Raw genomic sequence first — 18055 nt, 5'->3', positions numbered from 1 at the left:
CTATCATTAAAGATAAAATTATTAAACATGTAGAAAAGCAAGACCTGCTGAGGAAGAGTCAGCATGGCTTTTGCAGAGGCAAGTCCTGTCTTACAAACTTACTAGAGTTTTTTGAGGGTGTAAACAGACATGTGGATAAGGGGGAACCAGTGGACATTGTCTACTTGGATTTCCAAAAGGCTTTTGACAAAGTTCCTCACCAGAGACTGTTGAGAAAACTGAGCAATGAAGGAATAAGAGGGGAAGTCCTCCTATGGATTAAAAACTGGTTGAGGAACAGGAAACAAAGGGTGGGTATAAATGGGAAGTTCTCACAATGGAGAGATGTAGGGGTGGTGTTCCCAAGGATCCGTATTGGGACCAGTGCTCTTTAACTTATTCATAAATGACCTGGAAGTAGGGGTGGGTAGCGTGGTGGCCAAGTTTGCAGATGATACCAAATTATGTAGGGTGGTAAGAACCACAAAGGATTGTGAAGAGCTCCAAGTGGACCTTGATAAATTAGGTGAGTGGGCTAAGAAATGGCAAATGCAGTTCAATGTAGCTAAATGTAAAGTGATGCACATAGGGGCAAAAAAATCCAAACTTCACATACACGCTACAGGGGTCAGTGCTATCAGTCACAGACCAGGAAAGGGATTTGGGCGTCTTAGTTGATAGTTCCATGGGAATGTCAACTCAATGCATGGCAGCTGTGAAAAAAGGCAAACTCTATGCTGGGGATAATTAGGAAAGGAGTTGATAATAAAACTGCAAGGATTGTCATGCCCTTATATAAAGCAGTGGTGCGACCGCACTGTGTCCAGTTCTGGTCGCCACATCTCAAAAAGGATATCGAAGAGATAGAAAAAGTGCAGAGAAGGGCAACGAGGATGATTGAAGGATTGGAGCACCTTCCTTATGAGGAGAGGCTGCAGCGTTTGGGACTCTTTAGTTTGGAGAGGAGACGTCTGAGGGGATATGATTGAAGCCTATAAAATTATGCATGGGGCAGAAAATGTTGACAGAGAGAAATTTTTCTCTCTTTCTCACAATACTAGAACCAGGGGGCATTCATTGAAAATGCTGGGGGGAAGAATTAGGACTAATAAAAGGAAACACTTCTTCACGCAACGTGTGATTGGTGTTTGGAATATGCTGCCACAGGAGGTGGTGATGGCCACTAACCTGGATAGCTTTAAAAAGGGCTTGGACAGATTTATGGAGGAGAAGTCAATCTATGGCTACCAATCTTGATCCTCCTTGATCTCAGATTGCAAATGCCTTAGCAGACCAGGTGCTCAGGAGCAGCAGCAGCAGCAGAAGGCCATTGCTTTCACCTCCTGCATGTGAGCTCCCAAAGGCACCTGGTGGGCCACTGTGAGTAGCAGAATGCTGGACTAGATGGACTCTGGTCTGATCCAGCAGGCTAGTTCTTATGTTCTTATGTTCTTATTTGCAACACAAAATCTTGTCCAAAACGTTTATCGTTTCCCCAAGCTCACTGGATCTTGCAGGGGCTGCAGAGACCCTGCTCATACAATAAAACCAGGCATGAGTGTAGTAAGCATTTGCTCGAGGGTGGGATCAACTTGACCAAGCACTTAGCTTCGGAACTAGGCTCATCAAGGCACCCAGAAGAGGCCACCTTGTGTTGTAGAGTGGGAAACAAGCAGATCTGTTTCCCCTCCAAACTGTTTTTACTCATCAGAGTGATGAGGCTGGTCAGTGGTGGGATCCAAAAATTTTAGTAACAGGTTCCCATGGTGGTGGGATTCAAACTGTGGCGTAGCACCAATGGGGCTGGGCGGGGCACAACGGGGGCGTGGCCAGGCATTCCGAGGCGGGGCATTCCTGGGCAGGGCTGTGGCAAGGACACAGCCGCTGCGCCGGTCCTTGGGCAGGAAACAAATGCCTGCAGGCGCAGGCTGCCACGCACGCCGGTGCACCTCCTGCTAGGCTGCTTCAAGTTCTGTGTGCTACTGCTGAGAGGAGGGGCGTAACGAAGGCAAAAATCACGTGGCAAAATCACCAATTAGTAACCCCCTCTCGGCACACACAAATAATTAGTAACCTACTCTCAGGAACCTGTGAGAACCTGCTGGATCCCACCTCTGAGGCTGGTGCAGAAAAAGCATCCAATGAATTTGAGGCTCTTCGTGCACTTACTGTTTGTGGTGCAGCTGCATGCTTTGCAGTAGGGTTTCTCGTGGTTTTCCATTTGCAAGGGAAGTCTCCTGCTGTGAAGCATCCCTTGTCAATCTGATTTGTCATTTTGCCCACCTGCTGCTGCCTTGCCTGCTTCCTCACAGCCCCCTTTTTAGCACCTGGGCGTGGGGGGGGGGGTGTCTACCATCTTGGGTCCAGCATTAGTTTTCTGGATTTAAGAGGTCCAGTGATAAATCTTGACTGCTAATGTTAATGTTAAAAATTGTTTAAATAAAAGCCCTTCAGCTTGCTTTTAATGTAATGGCAGAATTACTGCCCACCCACCACTTCTTGTTTCTGTTGTCTGCCACTTTCCCCCCCCCCCCTTACTTTTGTCCAACATTATTTTACTATCAGGGTCCTTTGCTTTATCAATAGCCTGCTGGACTTCAAACAAAATAAATAAATAAGCGCTTCTAATTGATCTGCGATGGTGGAGCTAAGGCAGGAGAAGGCAGGGAGGAGCAAGAAAACCTGATGAAAGAGTATGCATCCCATCTCCCTCACTTTCCTGTAAAGGCAAGGGGTGGGGGTGGCAGGAATGGCACTTTCCCTGCTTTTGGAAACCATGGAGCTTCTCTCATCTGTGGTGCAGTGAGTTTGGGAGTGGGGAAACATATGTGCAATCAAGAATGTGACCCACAGATAATGTATGCTCACTTTGGAGCAGACCACAAATGTACAAATGGCCTTGGTCAATGACATTTTTTGTCTCCAGTATTAGTATGCCTTGGTCAACCCTGGTTATACCATTTTTTTTTTCTCAAGAGGGCTTCTCAGCCTATCGGTTGCAACTGGAACCAGCTCCAAGATTTTAAGGTATGCTGATGAAATGTTTGCTGTGAAGCTGCCTCAAGTAAACAGGAGACCAGCAATCCTATTGGGGCAGCAGGCTGGAAGGGCCCAGCAGAGGCCAAACCTGCTGTCCTCCAACCAGGGCTTAGCTAACCTGAGATCCGTCAAGCAGCCCCTGAAAAGCTGGAATAAACAAAACTAAATTAAAGAAGCATCGTGAAGAGGTGAAATTCTGCTGGTGAAGCTTTGGCGTGAAGATACAACCATGAGGAAGGTTGTACCTTTTGAATGATTCTGCTTGTCTTACTGCCCTTAAGGTCCTGCCAGGAGAAAATGGAGGGAACAAAGTCCTAACGGGGAAGGAGGGAAGAATTTTCTCCTCCTCAGCAAATACTTCTAGTTCTTAAGGCTCAACAGATTAAATTGTTCTGTTCAACCAGTGTGTAATGCACCCTTTCCAGCTTTTGCAAGAACCATTGGAAAGGGAGGAAGCATTTGCATCAATAACAAAGTTAGCATAAGTACAACCTGATTAAAGAGACCCAACACTCTGTTGATGTCAAGCAACAAATCCCAGCACCACTAGCAGTAACTCTGCTGGAGTAATCAACTGGGCGGCCTCCAATTCTCTGGCATTTGAAGGAAGAGGCCTATGTCTGGTTGTACCAGCAGGGCTTTGAGCAGGCTGGGAATTCTTCCAAATTAGGGCTTGGGGAATATTTTTGTTCCACAATCAAAAAATGGTAGGAGGACTGCAGCCTTTCCTTTTTATTTTTACTCTGTGTTTCATGGAAGATTAGGAGAGCAAGACAGAATGTCTACTTGGCCAACGGCAGTGGAGCAGCAGTGACATATTGCTAGGAGAAAATGTCAATCCAAAGTCTTAATTTTTTACTTTATCCCTGCACTGGGCTCTTGTTGTTATGCTCCTGTAGCAAGTCTGGCATCCTGTGTGGTCTGGTGGCTTGACACTAGCAAGGGATTTGGGATGTGAGTAGGTAAAATTGTGGTGGTGGTACCAGTACTGAGTACAGCAGCTGATTGCGGGGGGGGGGGGGGGGGCCCCCAGGTCCCGAGGGAGGAATTGGTAGAAATCAGTGCAATATTATATAACAGTACCAGTCTTTTGTATAACCTGCAACTGTCCCCCAAACCCACTATGAGTAGAGTTCAGTGACTTGAGGCAATCTTCATTTTCATCTTTCCACAAGCAATCTTCTAGATTTTATAGCTTACAGTGACAGGTTTGAAGAACACAGCACGCAGAGTCAACGTCCATGAATCAAACCAACGTGTTCAGCGGTCAGTGTTTAAAATGGGGGGAACCAGGGCCCAGTACCTTCTGCTCTCAGAACCCAGGCCCATGTGGGGTTGGAGGAAATCATGCAGTGGTGATAGAAGGTCACTCCTCAAACAGTTTCGTTTTCACATGCTTCTAGATGAAAACTAAGCAGAAGCTGGAATATTTGCAGGCTACCCAAAAGTTCCTCAATGTGGCTGAAGTGTTGATCTTCCTGTAATAGCTTCTGCCCTGGGTGAACAAGTAGAGAGGCTGGTGGTTTGCAGTGAACAGGAGGTTTCGGTGGATACACGCAAAGACAGCCTCTGCAAGCAGGATGCTGTGTGCATGTTGACCATGATGTAAGCTCCCAGTTTAGCCCTACTTTTATGGAACCAAAGGAGCAGCAATTATCCTGACTCCTGGAGTACCTTACCTGCAGCTCTTGTTGCTCTATGCTGGCTGCCTATTAACTTCTTTAGCTCAGAACAGGACGCTAGCTGTGTTGTGCAGAGTTGCAAAAGAATTTCCTGTTTACTAAGCTTGCTTATTGCACTCCCCCCACCCTTGTCAACCAACAGCTCTTTTGGACAGAGAAGTCTATTCAGGGTCCCAGCACTTGGGACACTTCTTTGAAGAGTCTAAGAATCAAGAGCTGTCCTCCTAGGACCCAGATCTGAAAAGTACACCCCTATGCCAAATAGAAGGGGCAGGCATTCTATTCTGGCAGCCAGTGGTTTATGAACAGAAGAAGGGTTTTCAATAACACAGGCACCTCCCATTCTGCTGAACGGGAGGCTTCTCCCAGTCTGGATCCTGGGAGGGGTGGCAGGAAAGGCTGCCCACAGGGCGCTAATGGGCTTTAAACCCTTGAGTTGATTAATGTAATCTATTAACTGCAGCCCAAAGGGATGAGAGGTAGAGATGGATAATAAAGTGCACAGAAGAAGGATGCTTCAGTGAGCCGGACTCTAATCCACTGTACGGATACAGCGGCAGCAGATTAGGGGGCATCTGGCTAGCCACAAAGTCTCACTTATGAGACAGAGCTTCAGTGGTGTAATGAGGCAGACTCTTGCTGTCGGTAACGTGGGACTTTGCCCAAATGGAGGAACTGCATGTCTGGAAGGGGAGCTGTGCCTGTGAATGGCTCGCAGCATGAAAGACTTGATCTTAGTTTACTCTGAGTGGGATTGCAATTACATTGAGCTCTTCTGCTAAAGGAAACAGGCCATCACAAGCAAGAATTTTCTACAGGGGTCCAGCGTTTTGTGATATGCAGGGCAGGGGCAGCACTTGTAGGAAAGGGAGAGGTAGTATTTTGATGGATTTACCAGAGGCACAAAGCTTCAGATAAGTCACTTGGTCAGCTAGAACCACAGGCAAATCACGCCCAAGCTCTCCAGTGGGGTTTCAGGAGCTGGGACCTGAACGTGCCCAACCTGAGTGTTCATTTTGAGACCCTGTTCTACAGAAGGTCCAAGGTCACACAGTCTTTTGTTTCTAATTGTATATTGGAAGCACTCTAATCTATCTCTTTGCACTTTCCCACCAGATACATCTGCATTTTTCAAAAAACAAAAATGCTTTAGGAAGGAGAAATTTTAAAGAGAAACGAATCTCAAAACAAAATGCAGAGTTTTCCTGAAAGCCACTTTTTGGAACTGTAAAAATTCACAACATGTATTTAGTTTTATCCTCTTTGAGATTTAAGTATGAATGACTAGCCTGCAGTTTTAACATTGGCTAATTAACTGAAATCAGTGCAAACAACATGGGCCCATCCCATTGACCCTCGGCTCTGCACTGATGACGGGACTCTTGTGGAACTATTTTGTGGAACTCTTGAAGGGGCAAAAATCCTCCTAAGGTATGGACTAAGCCAGGGGACTGCCACCTGCGGCTCTCCAGATGTTCATGGACTACAAATCCCATCAGCCCCTGGACTAAGCAATCCCATCCTTAGACTCCCTACCCACATGGTGCCCATACTTCCCCCTCAGGCTTCTATCTCTCCTGCCTGCCATTTTCTTCCATTCCTATATTTTGCTCGTCTCCCTCAAGAAACCTTATTTCCAGGAACTGTGCCCCTAAGGCCTATACTATGCATTAGACAGAATACATTTAACAGAATCCCTGTTCCTTGTTGCCTTTTTTCAGAAAGGAAAGAGTGATTTGCCATGAGGTTAATAATGTCCTCATCTACTCTTTTCCTACTGCATATCACCCTGCTTCTTCAAGGGTCTGGGATCATCTGCCCAACAGCTTTCCACAGTTCACTTTGTTCTACAGGGCTTCTGGAAGATCATTTTAACCTCAGTGAAGTTGCACCGCCAATATGTTGTTACCAAGAGCTCTGATTCCGGAGAGCCAGGGTGTTAGTGGACATTCTGTAACGTCCCCACCAATTCAAGCAAGGGGTGTCAGAGAGACTGCACTGTTAAAACCACAGCATATTTATACCCTCCTTCCACAAAGTCTCCCAGTCTTCCTTAGAACCTGAGAGAGCGGTACTCCTTTAGGTTTTAAGCCCGGTTCAAAAGAGAAATGCCATTGGGTTACCCCATGTATACAAATTCCCTTTGGTTTCAGACCTCTCTCATGAGAATAGCTGTGCTCCACCACAAAACAAGCTAGCTTCCCATCCTTTAACAAGGAGACAAGGAAACATCTCTTTTGTTCCTTTATTACACATAGTCCCAGGCCTGCTAAAGCGCCAGCCAGCCAACCAGGCAGCACCCCTCCCCCAAGGCCCACAAACACTCAGTGCTGTGCTATATATTTGAAAAGAGGCTCTGCATATGTTACCACCCAAGTTGGATGTTTGGTTCCTGTGCTTTTCTTTCTTTCCTTTTGCAACTGTGAATAAAAGAACCCATTGCTTTTGGCATATCAGGCCACCGCTCACTGCAAAAATCCTTCGACAAGCCAGGATATTATTCTGCGTCGCTATGGCCTTTTCTTCCTATTCTAAGTGAAGGAAAGACAATGACAAACTGGACGGGGAACTTTCCTAAGGAACTACCATTACATCTTCTGTGTGAGACTCTCACTGAGACCTCCGGTCCCATCCCACCCTAGCCCACCTGGTGCATATATATACACTTGGTGTGTGTTTGGAATTTTATGAATGCACATCAGTGCCCACCCGCAAACCCATCTTACTACATCTGTCTGAGAACAACAGTTAATCAGAGCCACAGTAGACATCTGGCAGCAGCTGGGAAGCCTGCATCTCTTCTAAACAACAACTGGGAGGGAGAAGAAGGGAAGGGCCCATCACCTTTCCCTGTCTGCCACCACCACTTTTCCCAAGCTGGGATTCTCAGAAATGTATTTGCTGCAGCTGAAAGGAAGGTGACCAACGGAGGGGAAGGGAGAGGGAGAGGAGACAGGTGAGGGAAGGGCTCTGGGCTACTTCTAATCTCCCAGGCACATCTCCAGAAGTGTTTGACAGAAACCTGGTTTCCCAGACCCCCTTGTGGCCTGTTCAGCTCTCTAAGCAACAGCAACATGTCTAGTGAGGGATGCAGTGACATGGGACACATACTTGCTCACTCACCTTTCAAAGCACTGGCCATCTAAATGCTAAGCTGCTTACAGAGGCTATTGTTAATATGTCTGTGGCAGGGAGGATTCCTTTGCACTTTTCATCCCTCCGCCAGAACGAGACCCTTCAGACCAGGATCCCTGCCACGTTCCTTTAGTGCAAGTATAAGCATATTCCTCCAGCACAGGCAGAGCAAAGAGCAAGGAGCATGCCCATAGCATGGAAAGAAGTCTCATTCCAGCGGCACCCCGTGAAATGCTGCATTACTGGTTAATACTGGCAGATTACCCAACCCAAACCCACCCCATATACAAAGACAATTCCCCCCACACAACAGCGTCCAAGTCCATAATCCGGGGGATGTTGCTAGCTACTGTCGGCTATTGCTGGAAAGAAGGTTCGGCAATACTCGGGAACCAGTTCGGGGAGGAGCCAAAGAGGGTTCGGTTTGGAAAGTGAGGAAGGAGAGAAGATTCAAGGTTCAAGGGTCTGATGGTTATCTACGTGCTAAAGAAATGGCGACATGGGAAGGACCAAGGGAGAATTGGCTTTTGGTGCAATTTGGTTTGGTTTTGGTTTAAGCATCACTCACGGTAGAAAACATATTCGGTGTAAGAGGTCCAGATCTTGTCGTCTGTCTGTTCGTGGGCAAAGGCGCAGGTCCCCGTGGAGTTGCAGGCCACCATGTGGAAGCCAGAGTCAGCCAGTTTGTCAAAGGCTTGTTCCAGGAAGGTGAATTTGAGGTAGTACCTGGAGGTGTAGCGTTCTGGGGGCCGGTCAGGGTCCCTGCTCTCATTCAGTGTCTCCCCAAAGACTTCCTTGGCCAGGGAGGTCTTACCACACACCATGATCCTGGCCACCCTGCGGAATTTGGCATCTGTTTGGCTGTCTCTGCCAAGAGTGTAGGAGCCCCGGTAGCCAATGGTGATGAAGCCTGATCTCCTGATATCTTGCGCGGTGCCGCCGCCAGCAGTGATGGAGCTGCCTGCCAGGATAGCACTGGCAGCAGCCAGGTTGCGGGCAGTGTCCATACTAGGGGACAGCTCCTCTGGGTCACTTTGGCAGGGATCGTCTCCAATGGAGTTCTGCTTGCTAAGCTTTGGGGCAAGGCTCTTGACGAGCTCTGGCAATTTGAAGTACTCTGCTTCTCGCTGCAAACGGCCTCGCTCTGGAAAGTGCTCAGGAAGAACAAGTTGCTGGTCTCTCATGTAGTCCAAGATGTAGCGGAAAAGGAAGCCGTCGCGATCCACAAAGAACCTGCCCTTGCTGTCCCGGGCTAAGGAACGGGTATTCTTCTGTGTGAACATTTCCCAGAGCAGTGATCCTGGAATACTGATCAGGGTGTTGTGGCGGGTGATATAGACCTGACCTCCCACATTCAGCTCTATGATCTCTGGGAAAACCATGTCATCGCTGGGTTTGGCACAACTTGCATGGTCTGCCAAGGCCATGGTGAATTCTCTTCTCCTGCCCACCTGCAAAAGCAACAGTCACAAAAAAAGTCAGGTTCATCAGAAAGCATGACCCAACTACTATTTCCTTGCAATCCAGAGCCCGTAGCTTCCAAAAAACATTCACATGGCAACTTTAAATCAGTTTCACACCTCTTTAGCTGGCAGAACCTCCAAACCAAGGGTGTAGGGAATAATAACTCTGTGAATGGGGGTTGGGATTTTAGCAGCAGCCACCATTCTTGCAAGGAAATCTTCCAGATTTATATGATGGCAGGGATAACCTCTGCTTGGAGGTGCAGTGAAGGTGATTTATGGGAGCCAGGTGAAATAGCATGGTTTGGAATGGAAACTCCATCACGGTAGAATCAATGCGGTTGGCAAAACAGTTGTTGAATCACAGCTAACTTATGGTGGCCCCTATAGGGTCATTTGTTTGTGGTTTGCCATTGCCTGCCTGTGTGGGCTGAGGGAGTTCTAAGAGAAACTGTGACTGGCCCAAGGTCACCCAACAGGCTTCATGTGGAAGAGTGAGGAATCAAACCCCATTCTCCAGATTAGAAGCGACCATTCTTAACCACTATACCCTGCTGGCTCTGTAATCAATTGAAAGAATTAAAACATTCCTTTCAGTGTTGCAGCAGGGCTGACATCTTCAGAATCCCATTTATTACAGTAATTATTAATATATGGTATTATCCAGAGAGATGGCACACTCACACAAGCAAAAGAAAAATCCCAGTTCCAAGACAGCTATTCAAAGTTGGGCAGGGAAAGACAGAGGAATGGAATGAAGAGCAGGAGACTTAATTTCAGATCATATTGCCTCATATCTACTAAAGGAAGGGTGGTTTTCTATGGAACTGTGAGCAAAAAATGCTGCATCTGTTGTGTATTGCTACATATTTAAAACTCCTCTATATTTAATAATGTTATTGTTGATGGCAGATAGATTTAATGTTAAATGTGTGTGCGTACGTGCATCTGTAAAGTCCCATTGCAGCCCACTTACAGTCACCCCATGGGGCTTTCAAGGCAAGTGATTAAGCAGAGGTGGTTTACCACTGCCTTCCTCTGCAAAATCTTCCTTGGTGGTCTCCTATCCATGTGCTGACCCTGCTTAGCCTCTGAGATCTGATGAGATCGGGCTATACTACACCATTCCACATCCCTGTTGTTAAGTAACCAGTTAAAATATCTGCAGTATTTGGTGGTTTGTTGGCATTGTTTTTGACACCGTAAGGCACTTTAAATCTCCACTGAGCAGAGAAAAATGGGTTAGGATTGCCCAAGTAAATAAAATTCAAAGTAAATATTGGAAGAAAAGACAAGTGGAAACACACACATGCACCTTCTCACTTGAATCAGGTCACCTTGAAAGGTGTTGAATTGTTCTCAAATGTTCTCATGCTTCAGGGCTGCGAGTCCCGTCAAAGAGCATAGCCAAAGACTGCAAGCATGGGGAACTACTCACCCGGATCGCACCCAGCACGTTGCCGCAACTGCAAATGCTGCAGTCACTTGCCCAGGTGCTTTGCATTCTGGCTGACTCCAACTGGCCCTTGAATCAGCATCCCAGGTAAGCAATGTGCAGAAGAGTTCTGCGCACTGTAACCAACTCCATATCATTTACCATTTGGGCTTTTCTGGCTGGACTGGAGCTGTGGTGGAGCTCTTCAACACAGTGTCCCTTTCTATAGTTCCTGAGCCAATCTCCCCCCCCCCCCCACACACACACACACACACCATCATGGCCCTCCTTCCCTTTTGTTCCTGGCCATCTTAAGGCAGAACACCCAGGCTATGGCAAATGCAGCTTCCTCGTCTATGAAATGCAATTTTGTATCCAACTAACCAAAAACTGATTGACTTATTAGACCAAATAAGCAAGATCTTTCTGGGTCCTTTGTTCCTGCCATAGTGTGCTATCAGAACTGCAGATAAAGTCAGACCCTACTTTTGGAGGTTTCATTAGGATATCTGAGGCCAAAGAGTGCTATATGCAATTTAGAGACTGTGTGGTCTTCACTATCTCCTTCCATTTCAGCCATGCGCTTCTTCTTGCTCACTCTCTTACATACACACACACACACACACACACACAATATTCTCAGTGGGCCCAGAGAATAAATGGACGGAGCAAGAAAGTGCCGTGTTGTTCCGAGTGCCATTCATGAAAATGCTGCCAAGTGCATCTCTCTTACTTCAAGCAGAAGCCTTCCGTTTGAGTACATAACAGAATGCAGCACACAAGAGTGATCCCAGTGTTTATATTCCCTGGCTATATTTCTGCATGGTGGGCAAACTCAGCACCTTCATGGGATCAGAAGCTCAGATGAAGACATAGTTTTCAGGGATGAACTAATCCCTGAAGTAATCCCCTGTGCAGATGCAGACTGTATCTTCTGTAGCACTGAGCCACCGTACTCAGTCCCCATACAGCTGGAAGAAGAAAAGAGTATTCTCAGGGTAGGTGTTCAGGCAGCTATGTCCTCAAAATGTCGCCTTTTAGATGCTCACAGACTAAAGGGAAAGAGTTTGTGTTCTGTTCCAACACATGGAAAACTCTCTTCTGCATCCTGAAATCTCTTCACCTCTGACTTCAGACTGATGAAAAGTCCTTGGCAAAAGGAAAATTGCATATTTTTCCCCATGCTGAAGTTCCTCCATTACAAAAGATCATGTAACCTTTTCAGACGCAGTGCTGAATAGTGTAGAACATGCAGCAGCCAGTTCTCCGTGCCTAAGACTCCTTGTTATCAGAATTCAATTGTGCGGTCAAATCATTCCCTCTGTCCTCATCATGCAAACAGCTCACTCACTTCTCATTTATATGGGCCAGAATCCAGAAAGTCAGTTCACCTCAGGCAATACTGGATTTGCGACACACGAAAACCAGTCTCCTTGCCCTGCCACAAGGTACACTCAAAAGAAGTTGCCAGAAGTGTGTGTGTCATTTGAAGGGGGGGGGAGCAGATTTCCCCTCTACTACTCTGCAAGCCCTTTGACATACCACAGGTAGCTCATAGTCTTTGGTTGGTATGAATATTTTTGGATGTCTGGAATAAAAGCTGCAACAACATGTTAGTTTTAAGGTCTCACTGGGCTCCTGTTTCATTTTGCTGGGACAGGTTTAACAAGAACATGGCTACCCATCTGGAATTTGGATTTTCTGCGTCACATGCCATTCAAATCCTTCGAATTGCATCATATTGTTAAATGGGGGAAGGACAATTTACAAGATCACATGTACAACCTTTTTTGGGGGGTGGTGTACAAGAAGGTTCTCTAGGAACGAGAAATCCTTTCAGAAGAGTTTCCTCCTGACCTAAACCACTGTTGTTCTGTTTGCACTTTCTAACCCTTTTTCTGTTTCGTAGAAGTGCAAATGGCCACTGTTTGTGTTTACAGTATAGCAGGTCAAGTTCTTTGAGGAAAGTTCATCTCACACATTCTGGACCGTTTCTCTTTTAGACACCTTGAAAAGCATCTCTGAGCCCTGTTCTAACCCCACTGATGCTGGCAACATACTTTTCCATATATCGTTGAAGGCTTTCACAGCTGTCTGTTGTGGGTTTTCCGGGCTGCGGTGTGGTAGTTTTTGCTCCTAACATTTCACTAGCATCTATGGCTGGCATCTTATGTGGGTGAAAGATTAGGAGCAAAAACTACTAGACCACAGCCATACAGCCCAGAAAACCCACAACAGCAAACACAGTTTTCCTTCTGACCCCCCTCCCCCTCCCCATCTTGTAAGTATGAATGAAGAAATTTTCATTAGCCTGTTTTTCAGAGATCCAAACATTCCTGGAATAATTCTGGGTCCCCAAGACACATGATAAGTATTTTTGAGCCATCCCTGCGTGCAGCACACCAACTTCTTTATTTCATTCCTGCTAATCCCCTCCCCCCGGCCCGGCCCCGCCCCGCGTTTAGTGTTCTGTATGATTAAGGACCAGGAGAAATTACAAGTGCTGGCTGTTATTCCATTCTCTGGAAAACCAGCCTCTCACAGCTTGAGGGAAATGACCTAGCTCGACAGCAGAGGCCCTTACCATCTGGCAGCTCACCCTCCTGGCACTTGGCTGTGCGCACACGTTGACAAAGCCACTTGTGCAATTGTCAAAGCCTCAGAGGCGAATGAGGGGGATTTCATGCCAGTTCTTCCAGGGACAACAAGTCTTCTATGGAGGAAGAGGTTCCCGGCTGGAAAGCCCTACATTTCTTTTCATAAACGTGATCCATTTCCTATTTGCATGGAGGAATTGAGAGTCCACGTGGTTTCTCTCTCTTGCCAGGGACACGCACTTGGGATCCGCTGTCCTCACAGCGAATTCTCTTCTGTCTAGGAATCTGTTCTCTGCAAAGACTTTGGCCGATCGTCCGGCCAAGGAAAGTGTTTTATGGGACAGGAGAACCGCTTGAGTCTGGCGAGCAGAGGGGGCGGCAGGACTGGAGCCAAGGAGCGCGTCTGGCTTGGGCCGCTTGGCTTGGCAGCTGCCTTTCCGGCTGAGCCAGCCTCTCTCTCGCCCTCCTCCTAAGTGAAAGACCCCGAGGAGCTGCGGCAGGCGGTCCCAACCCTCCCGGCGTCTTCCTTGGAAAGAGACAATGAAACCAATCGCCCCCCCACCCGCACCCGGAAAGATTCAATGAAACCAATCGCCCCCCCACCCACACCCGGTTCAAATTCTCTGGTTTTGCACAAGCTCTCTCTCGTGCGCGCGCGCACACACACAGAAAATGACAGGCACACACACGCAAAATGCACCAAGCCCCAGCCCAGAAGCGGCGCCCACCTTTCCGAATGGCCCCTCTCCAAAGCGACCGAGGAAAGCAGCAGCGCCCAGCCGGCGGCAGCGCGACTCGGGGGTAGGCTGGGCTGGGTTAGAAGGCGCCTTTCATTCCTCCAGGGCCGGAGAGAGCGCTCCTCCTCGCCCTCCAGCCTCCGCGCACCAGCCTCGGTTTGCCCTCCAAGCAAGGACCATCCAGGCAAGCGAGCAGCGTGGCTGGCGGGGTCCCGGCGGGGGGTGGCGGGAGAGGGGCTGCCGTGGGTGACCCTCCGCCGTCTGGGCTGCAGGAGGACAATGGCTGGAAGTCCGTCTGTCCCTCCGCAGCTCGTGGGCTTAGGAGCTGCTGTCACCTTTGCGATTCGCCTCTGACCGGCTCGTTCTCTTGGCGCCTTGGCGCAAAAGCGCAGCTCCCCGCCTGGCTCGCCTGTCCGCTTCTCCTCCTCCTCCTCCGCCTCCGCCTCCTCCCGCTCGGTCCCTCCGGCTGGCTTTTATCACCGGCAGCCTCGCAAGGCCCTCCCCCTGCTCTTTTACGACACGTTCCCGCTCCCTCGCCAGGAGTATCCTGTGCAACAAGGGGTGGGTGTGGGGAGCGGATGGGGGGAGGGAGGGAGGCAGGAGGCGCGGAGCGGCTGCAGCCAGATCGCGCTAGAGGGGCTCGTGGGGGGGGGGGGGCTCTGGAAACGCGCGGGCGGAGCTGCTCGGTCCTTTGGCACCGAAGGAAGCGTCTCCATGGCGGCGCACCTGATCAGCAGCAGCCGATTGAGTCGCTGCTCCCTTTCCTGCGTGCTGCAGAAAGGAGAGGAGTCGGTCCCCGATCTAGGCTGGGGTGGGCGTCTGGGCGCGCGCCTCCTTGCCAAGGCACGTCCCCCGGTTGATATCTCCATTGATGAGGGTTCAGTGGCCACGCGTGCCCCGCGCAAGAGCCAGTCCGGCGGCATCTGGCCCGGGCAGCAGGTCCTCGTCTTCCACCCCCACGGCTCCCGGGACTGCTGCAACCAGCGGAGCAGCCCGCGCCTGGCTGGCTCTCGAGGACTGGGCAGCCCCGGCGGGCCTTACTACGGACCAAACGCCGGACAGACAGGGGGGCGAAGCCTCTTTGCCCTCCTGCAAGGAGCCTCCACCCCTATCCCTTTCCCGTGCCCCAATTTTATCAGGCAACTGCCGCGGTTAAGCCCTGGGAACAGTTGCTTGAGGGAGGGATTTGCAGGGGAGGCAGCCATGTTTCTCCTCCAACTTTGATTTCTGCGTGCCATTTTTGAAAAATTGAGATGCTTCAGCCCTGGGGGTGGGGGGAGGGAACATCGGCACGACTTTTTGAGCAGCCCCTGTTAGGAGAGGGATGGACTCCGCACACACCCCTCCCCCTTAATCAGACTCTCCCTTAACCTCCCCAAGCCACCTGCTATGTGCACCTTCAGCTATTGGGATCCCTCGCCCAATCATTTGTCTACTTTTTACACTTGATTCCTGCTTTGATGGTGCTCAGGTTGCTGTTCTTGGCAGGTGGAGTCTTGCTCCACCTGGGCCCTCAGACCACCCTCTGGCCCAGTGATGGCGAACCTTTTTGAGTCCGAGTGCCCAAATTGCAACCCAAAACCCACTTATTTATTGCAAAGTGCCAACACCACAATTTAACATGAATAGTGAGCAGACGCGTACTGGGGTAAATGGCGCCCGGAGACAAATTGTCTCCAGGGCGCCCCCCAGGCTCTGCCCCCCACCACCCTAGCTCCACCCCTGATGCCCCCAGGCTCCACCCCCACTGCCCTCAACCCTGCCCATTTTACCATGGACATGGGCAAGGTCTAGGGTGCCCACCTCCCCCCCAGACTCCCCCTGCTGGCTGGGTTCCCAGCCGGCAGCCTGCAGTCTCTTCTGAAGAGAGGGGGGAGTCCAGGGTGAGGTTGAGGGTGCTCGTCGTTTTTTGCGTGCCTCAGATGGGGTCGAGGCACGCGAAAACAATGAGACAGCAGGACTTCCTGATCATGTGGAGGGCCGATTTTGCGCCCCCCATGTGATCAGAAGAGTGGCGCCCGGGGACAAGGGGTACCCCTTGTCCCTAGGCAGATACGCCACTGATAGTGAGGTTTTAGTTTAGAAAAAATGGTTGGCTCCGAGGCTTGCATTACTCACAAGCTTGGTGGCAGTCAGTGGCTTTGCTTTGAGGCAACCGTGCAACTCTTCCAACCTAGGAGAGTTTACTCAGAAGCAAGCCCCATTGCCAGCAACCAAGCTTACTCCCAGGTAAAGGATCGCACTTTAGTTCTTTGCATGAAAATCAGTGGGGTTTAACAGCATTTAACAGGGTTACCTACACTGCTTCCCCAAAACTAGGTCTTAATGCTAATAATTGAGCCCAGTGACCCAGGCCAGCCTAGATGTGTGTAGGGGTGTGGGGGCGACTCTGTTTGCGCATGCCCACAGAGAGGGCTCTGAGTGCCACCTCTGGCACCCGTGCCATAGGTTCGCCATCACTGCTCTGGCCCCTCCTATTGGTTGCTTTAGCAAGGCTGCTGACCTCGCAATGTGGAGCAGATGCAGAGGAACAGATAACTAGAGTCCCTGGGCCAAATCCAGTCCTCTTGCACCACTGTCAGGCTCCCCAATTGCCAACCAAGAAGCCAAGGAGTATGCAGAGATAGCAATAGGCCATTTGGGGAATGGAGCAAGGGGCGGGTGGCCGAGGACTCGCTGGGGGCATTTAGAGATGACTCTGCATTTCTGTCTTCTTTGGTGGCTCCGGGACTTCTGCTTTATTCGTAGGCACAAGGCTAAGGAGGAACTGGACTGGTTTGCCCTTCTCAGTTCTGGTTTCAAGACTGACATGCAGTGCAAGTCAGCACAAGTCAGCACTTCTCTCCCCAAAAGACCTTTGCCTGGAGCACTGTCTGGCAGCACAAGGTAGCCCCTGTTTGGAGGAGAAGCCCAGGGCAGCAGCAGTGATCACAAGGCCCGGTTGCATTTCTCTGCTGTTGTTCAATAGCAGTATTGATGGAGTTGGCTGAGCTGTCACAAATCAAAAGCTGGTGATTGCTGCATGGCTTCTGGCTCAGAACCGCAAACAATTTGTTCCCAGGTTGGGGACAGCTTGTGCCTTAGGCCTAGTCCCTCTTGCTCACTTTGGCAGTGTAGCTAGAACCTGGTGCTTTCAGTGAAGAAAACTTGCCTGGAAAACTATACAGAAGGAGGGAGGTCATCAGATGAGACCTGATAAACTGTTTTTGGGACACAAGTGAGGAAAGCGAGATGGTCGTGGCAAACAAGTACACCAACAGCGCAGGTGCAAGATGCAGTCGTTCTGAGTTACAGAAAGTCTACTGATATACCTGTTGGATTATCTCCTCGGAGAGATTAGATCTTTGCATTACGAGCAGAGTGCACTGGAGGCTGCAGCACAGCCAAGCATCTCCCAAACATGCGGGTGAACTTTGGCACAAAGAAAAGTTGGAGTCGTTTGTCATTTCTAATCTAATAAAAGGAGTATTTATTAGTGAACTCCATTCTGGATGGATGGATGGATGGATGGATGGATGGATGGATGGATGGATGGATGGATGGATGGATGGATGGATGGATGGATGGATGGATGGATGGATGGATGGATGGATGGATGGATGGATGGATGGATGGATGGATGGATGGATGGATGGATGGATGGATGGATGGATTCTAATCTAGCTGGATGGGTACTGAGTGCATCCATCCTCTGTATGCACATGGTGCAGTAGAAGGCTAGAGAGCAAGAAGGAGAGTGAGCCGGAAGGAAGGAAGTCCCTGAGAATATCAGTCTAACATCAAAGGGATAGTCCCAGCATGATAAAGGTGTCAATCCCTAGGTCCCTATCTAGCATCTGGCTTACTAGTAAAAACCTCTCTGTGGCTGAGACAGGAAACAGCATAAAAGTCCTTCACTTCCAACATTACCCAGCCTTTTTGACTCCATTGTCCATTCTCATAACTGAAGCCAGGACAGAAAGCACCGTGGTGTGAAACAAGCATGAAT

The 18055-nt window shown here is 49.2% G+C and overlaps 1 protein-coding gene across 1 annotated transcript; it reads right to left on the bottom strand.

Annotated features, from left to right (window-relative positions):
- Positions 1–6931: 6931 nt before the first annotated feature.
- On the bottom strand, positions 6932–14530 carry LOC125442777 (BTB/POZ domain-containing protein KCTD12-like). The gene is made up of 2 exons (XM_048514466.1): positions 14059–14530; positions 6932–9286 (listed from the first exon to the last, which is right to left on the bottom strand). The coding sequence occupies exon 2, from the start codon at positions 9260–9262 to the stop codon at positions 8396–8398; it is 867 nt and encodes a 288-aa protein (XP_048370423.1). The 5' UTR covers positions 9263–9286; positions 14059–14530; the 3' UTR covers positions 6932–8395.
- Positions 14531–18055: the final 3525 nt, after the last annotated feature.

The sequence above is a fragment of the Sphaerodactylus townsendi genome, linkage group LG13, assembly GCF_021028975.2.
Source record: "Sphaerodactylus townsendi isolate TG3544 linkage group LG13, MPM_Stown_v2.3, whole genome shotgun sequence".
Classification (NCBI taxonomy): Eukaryota; Metazoa; Chordata; class Lepidosauria; order Squamata; family Sphaerodactylidae; genus Sphaerodactylus; species Sphaerodactylus townsendi.
The sequence above is the reverse complement of the archived record's forward strand: the minus strand, read 5'-3'. Positions and strand labels throughout refer to the sequence as shown.

Bases quoted from the DNA above. Each gene is read 5' to 3' on its own strand.
- LOC125442777 (XM_048514466.1), bottom strand. From the start codon at position 9,262: ATGGCCTTGGCAGACCATGCAAGTTGTGCCAAACCCAGCGATGACATG.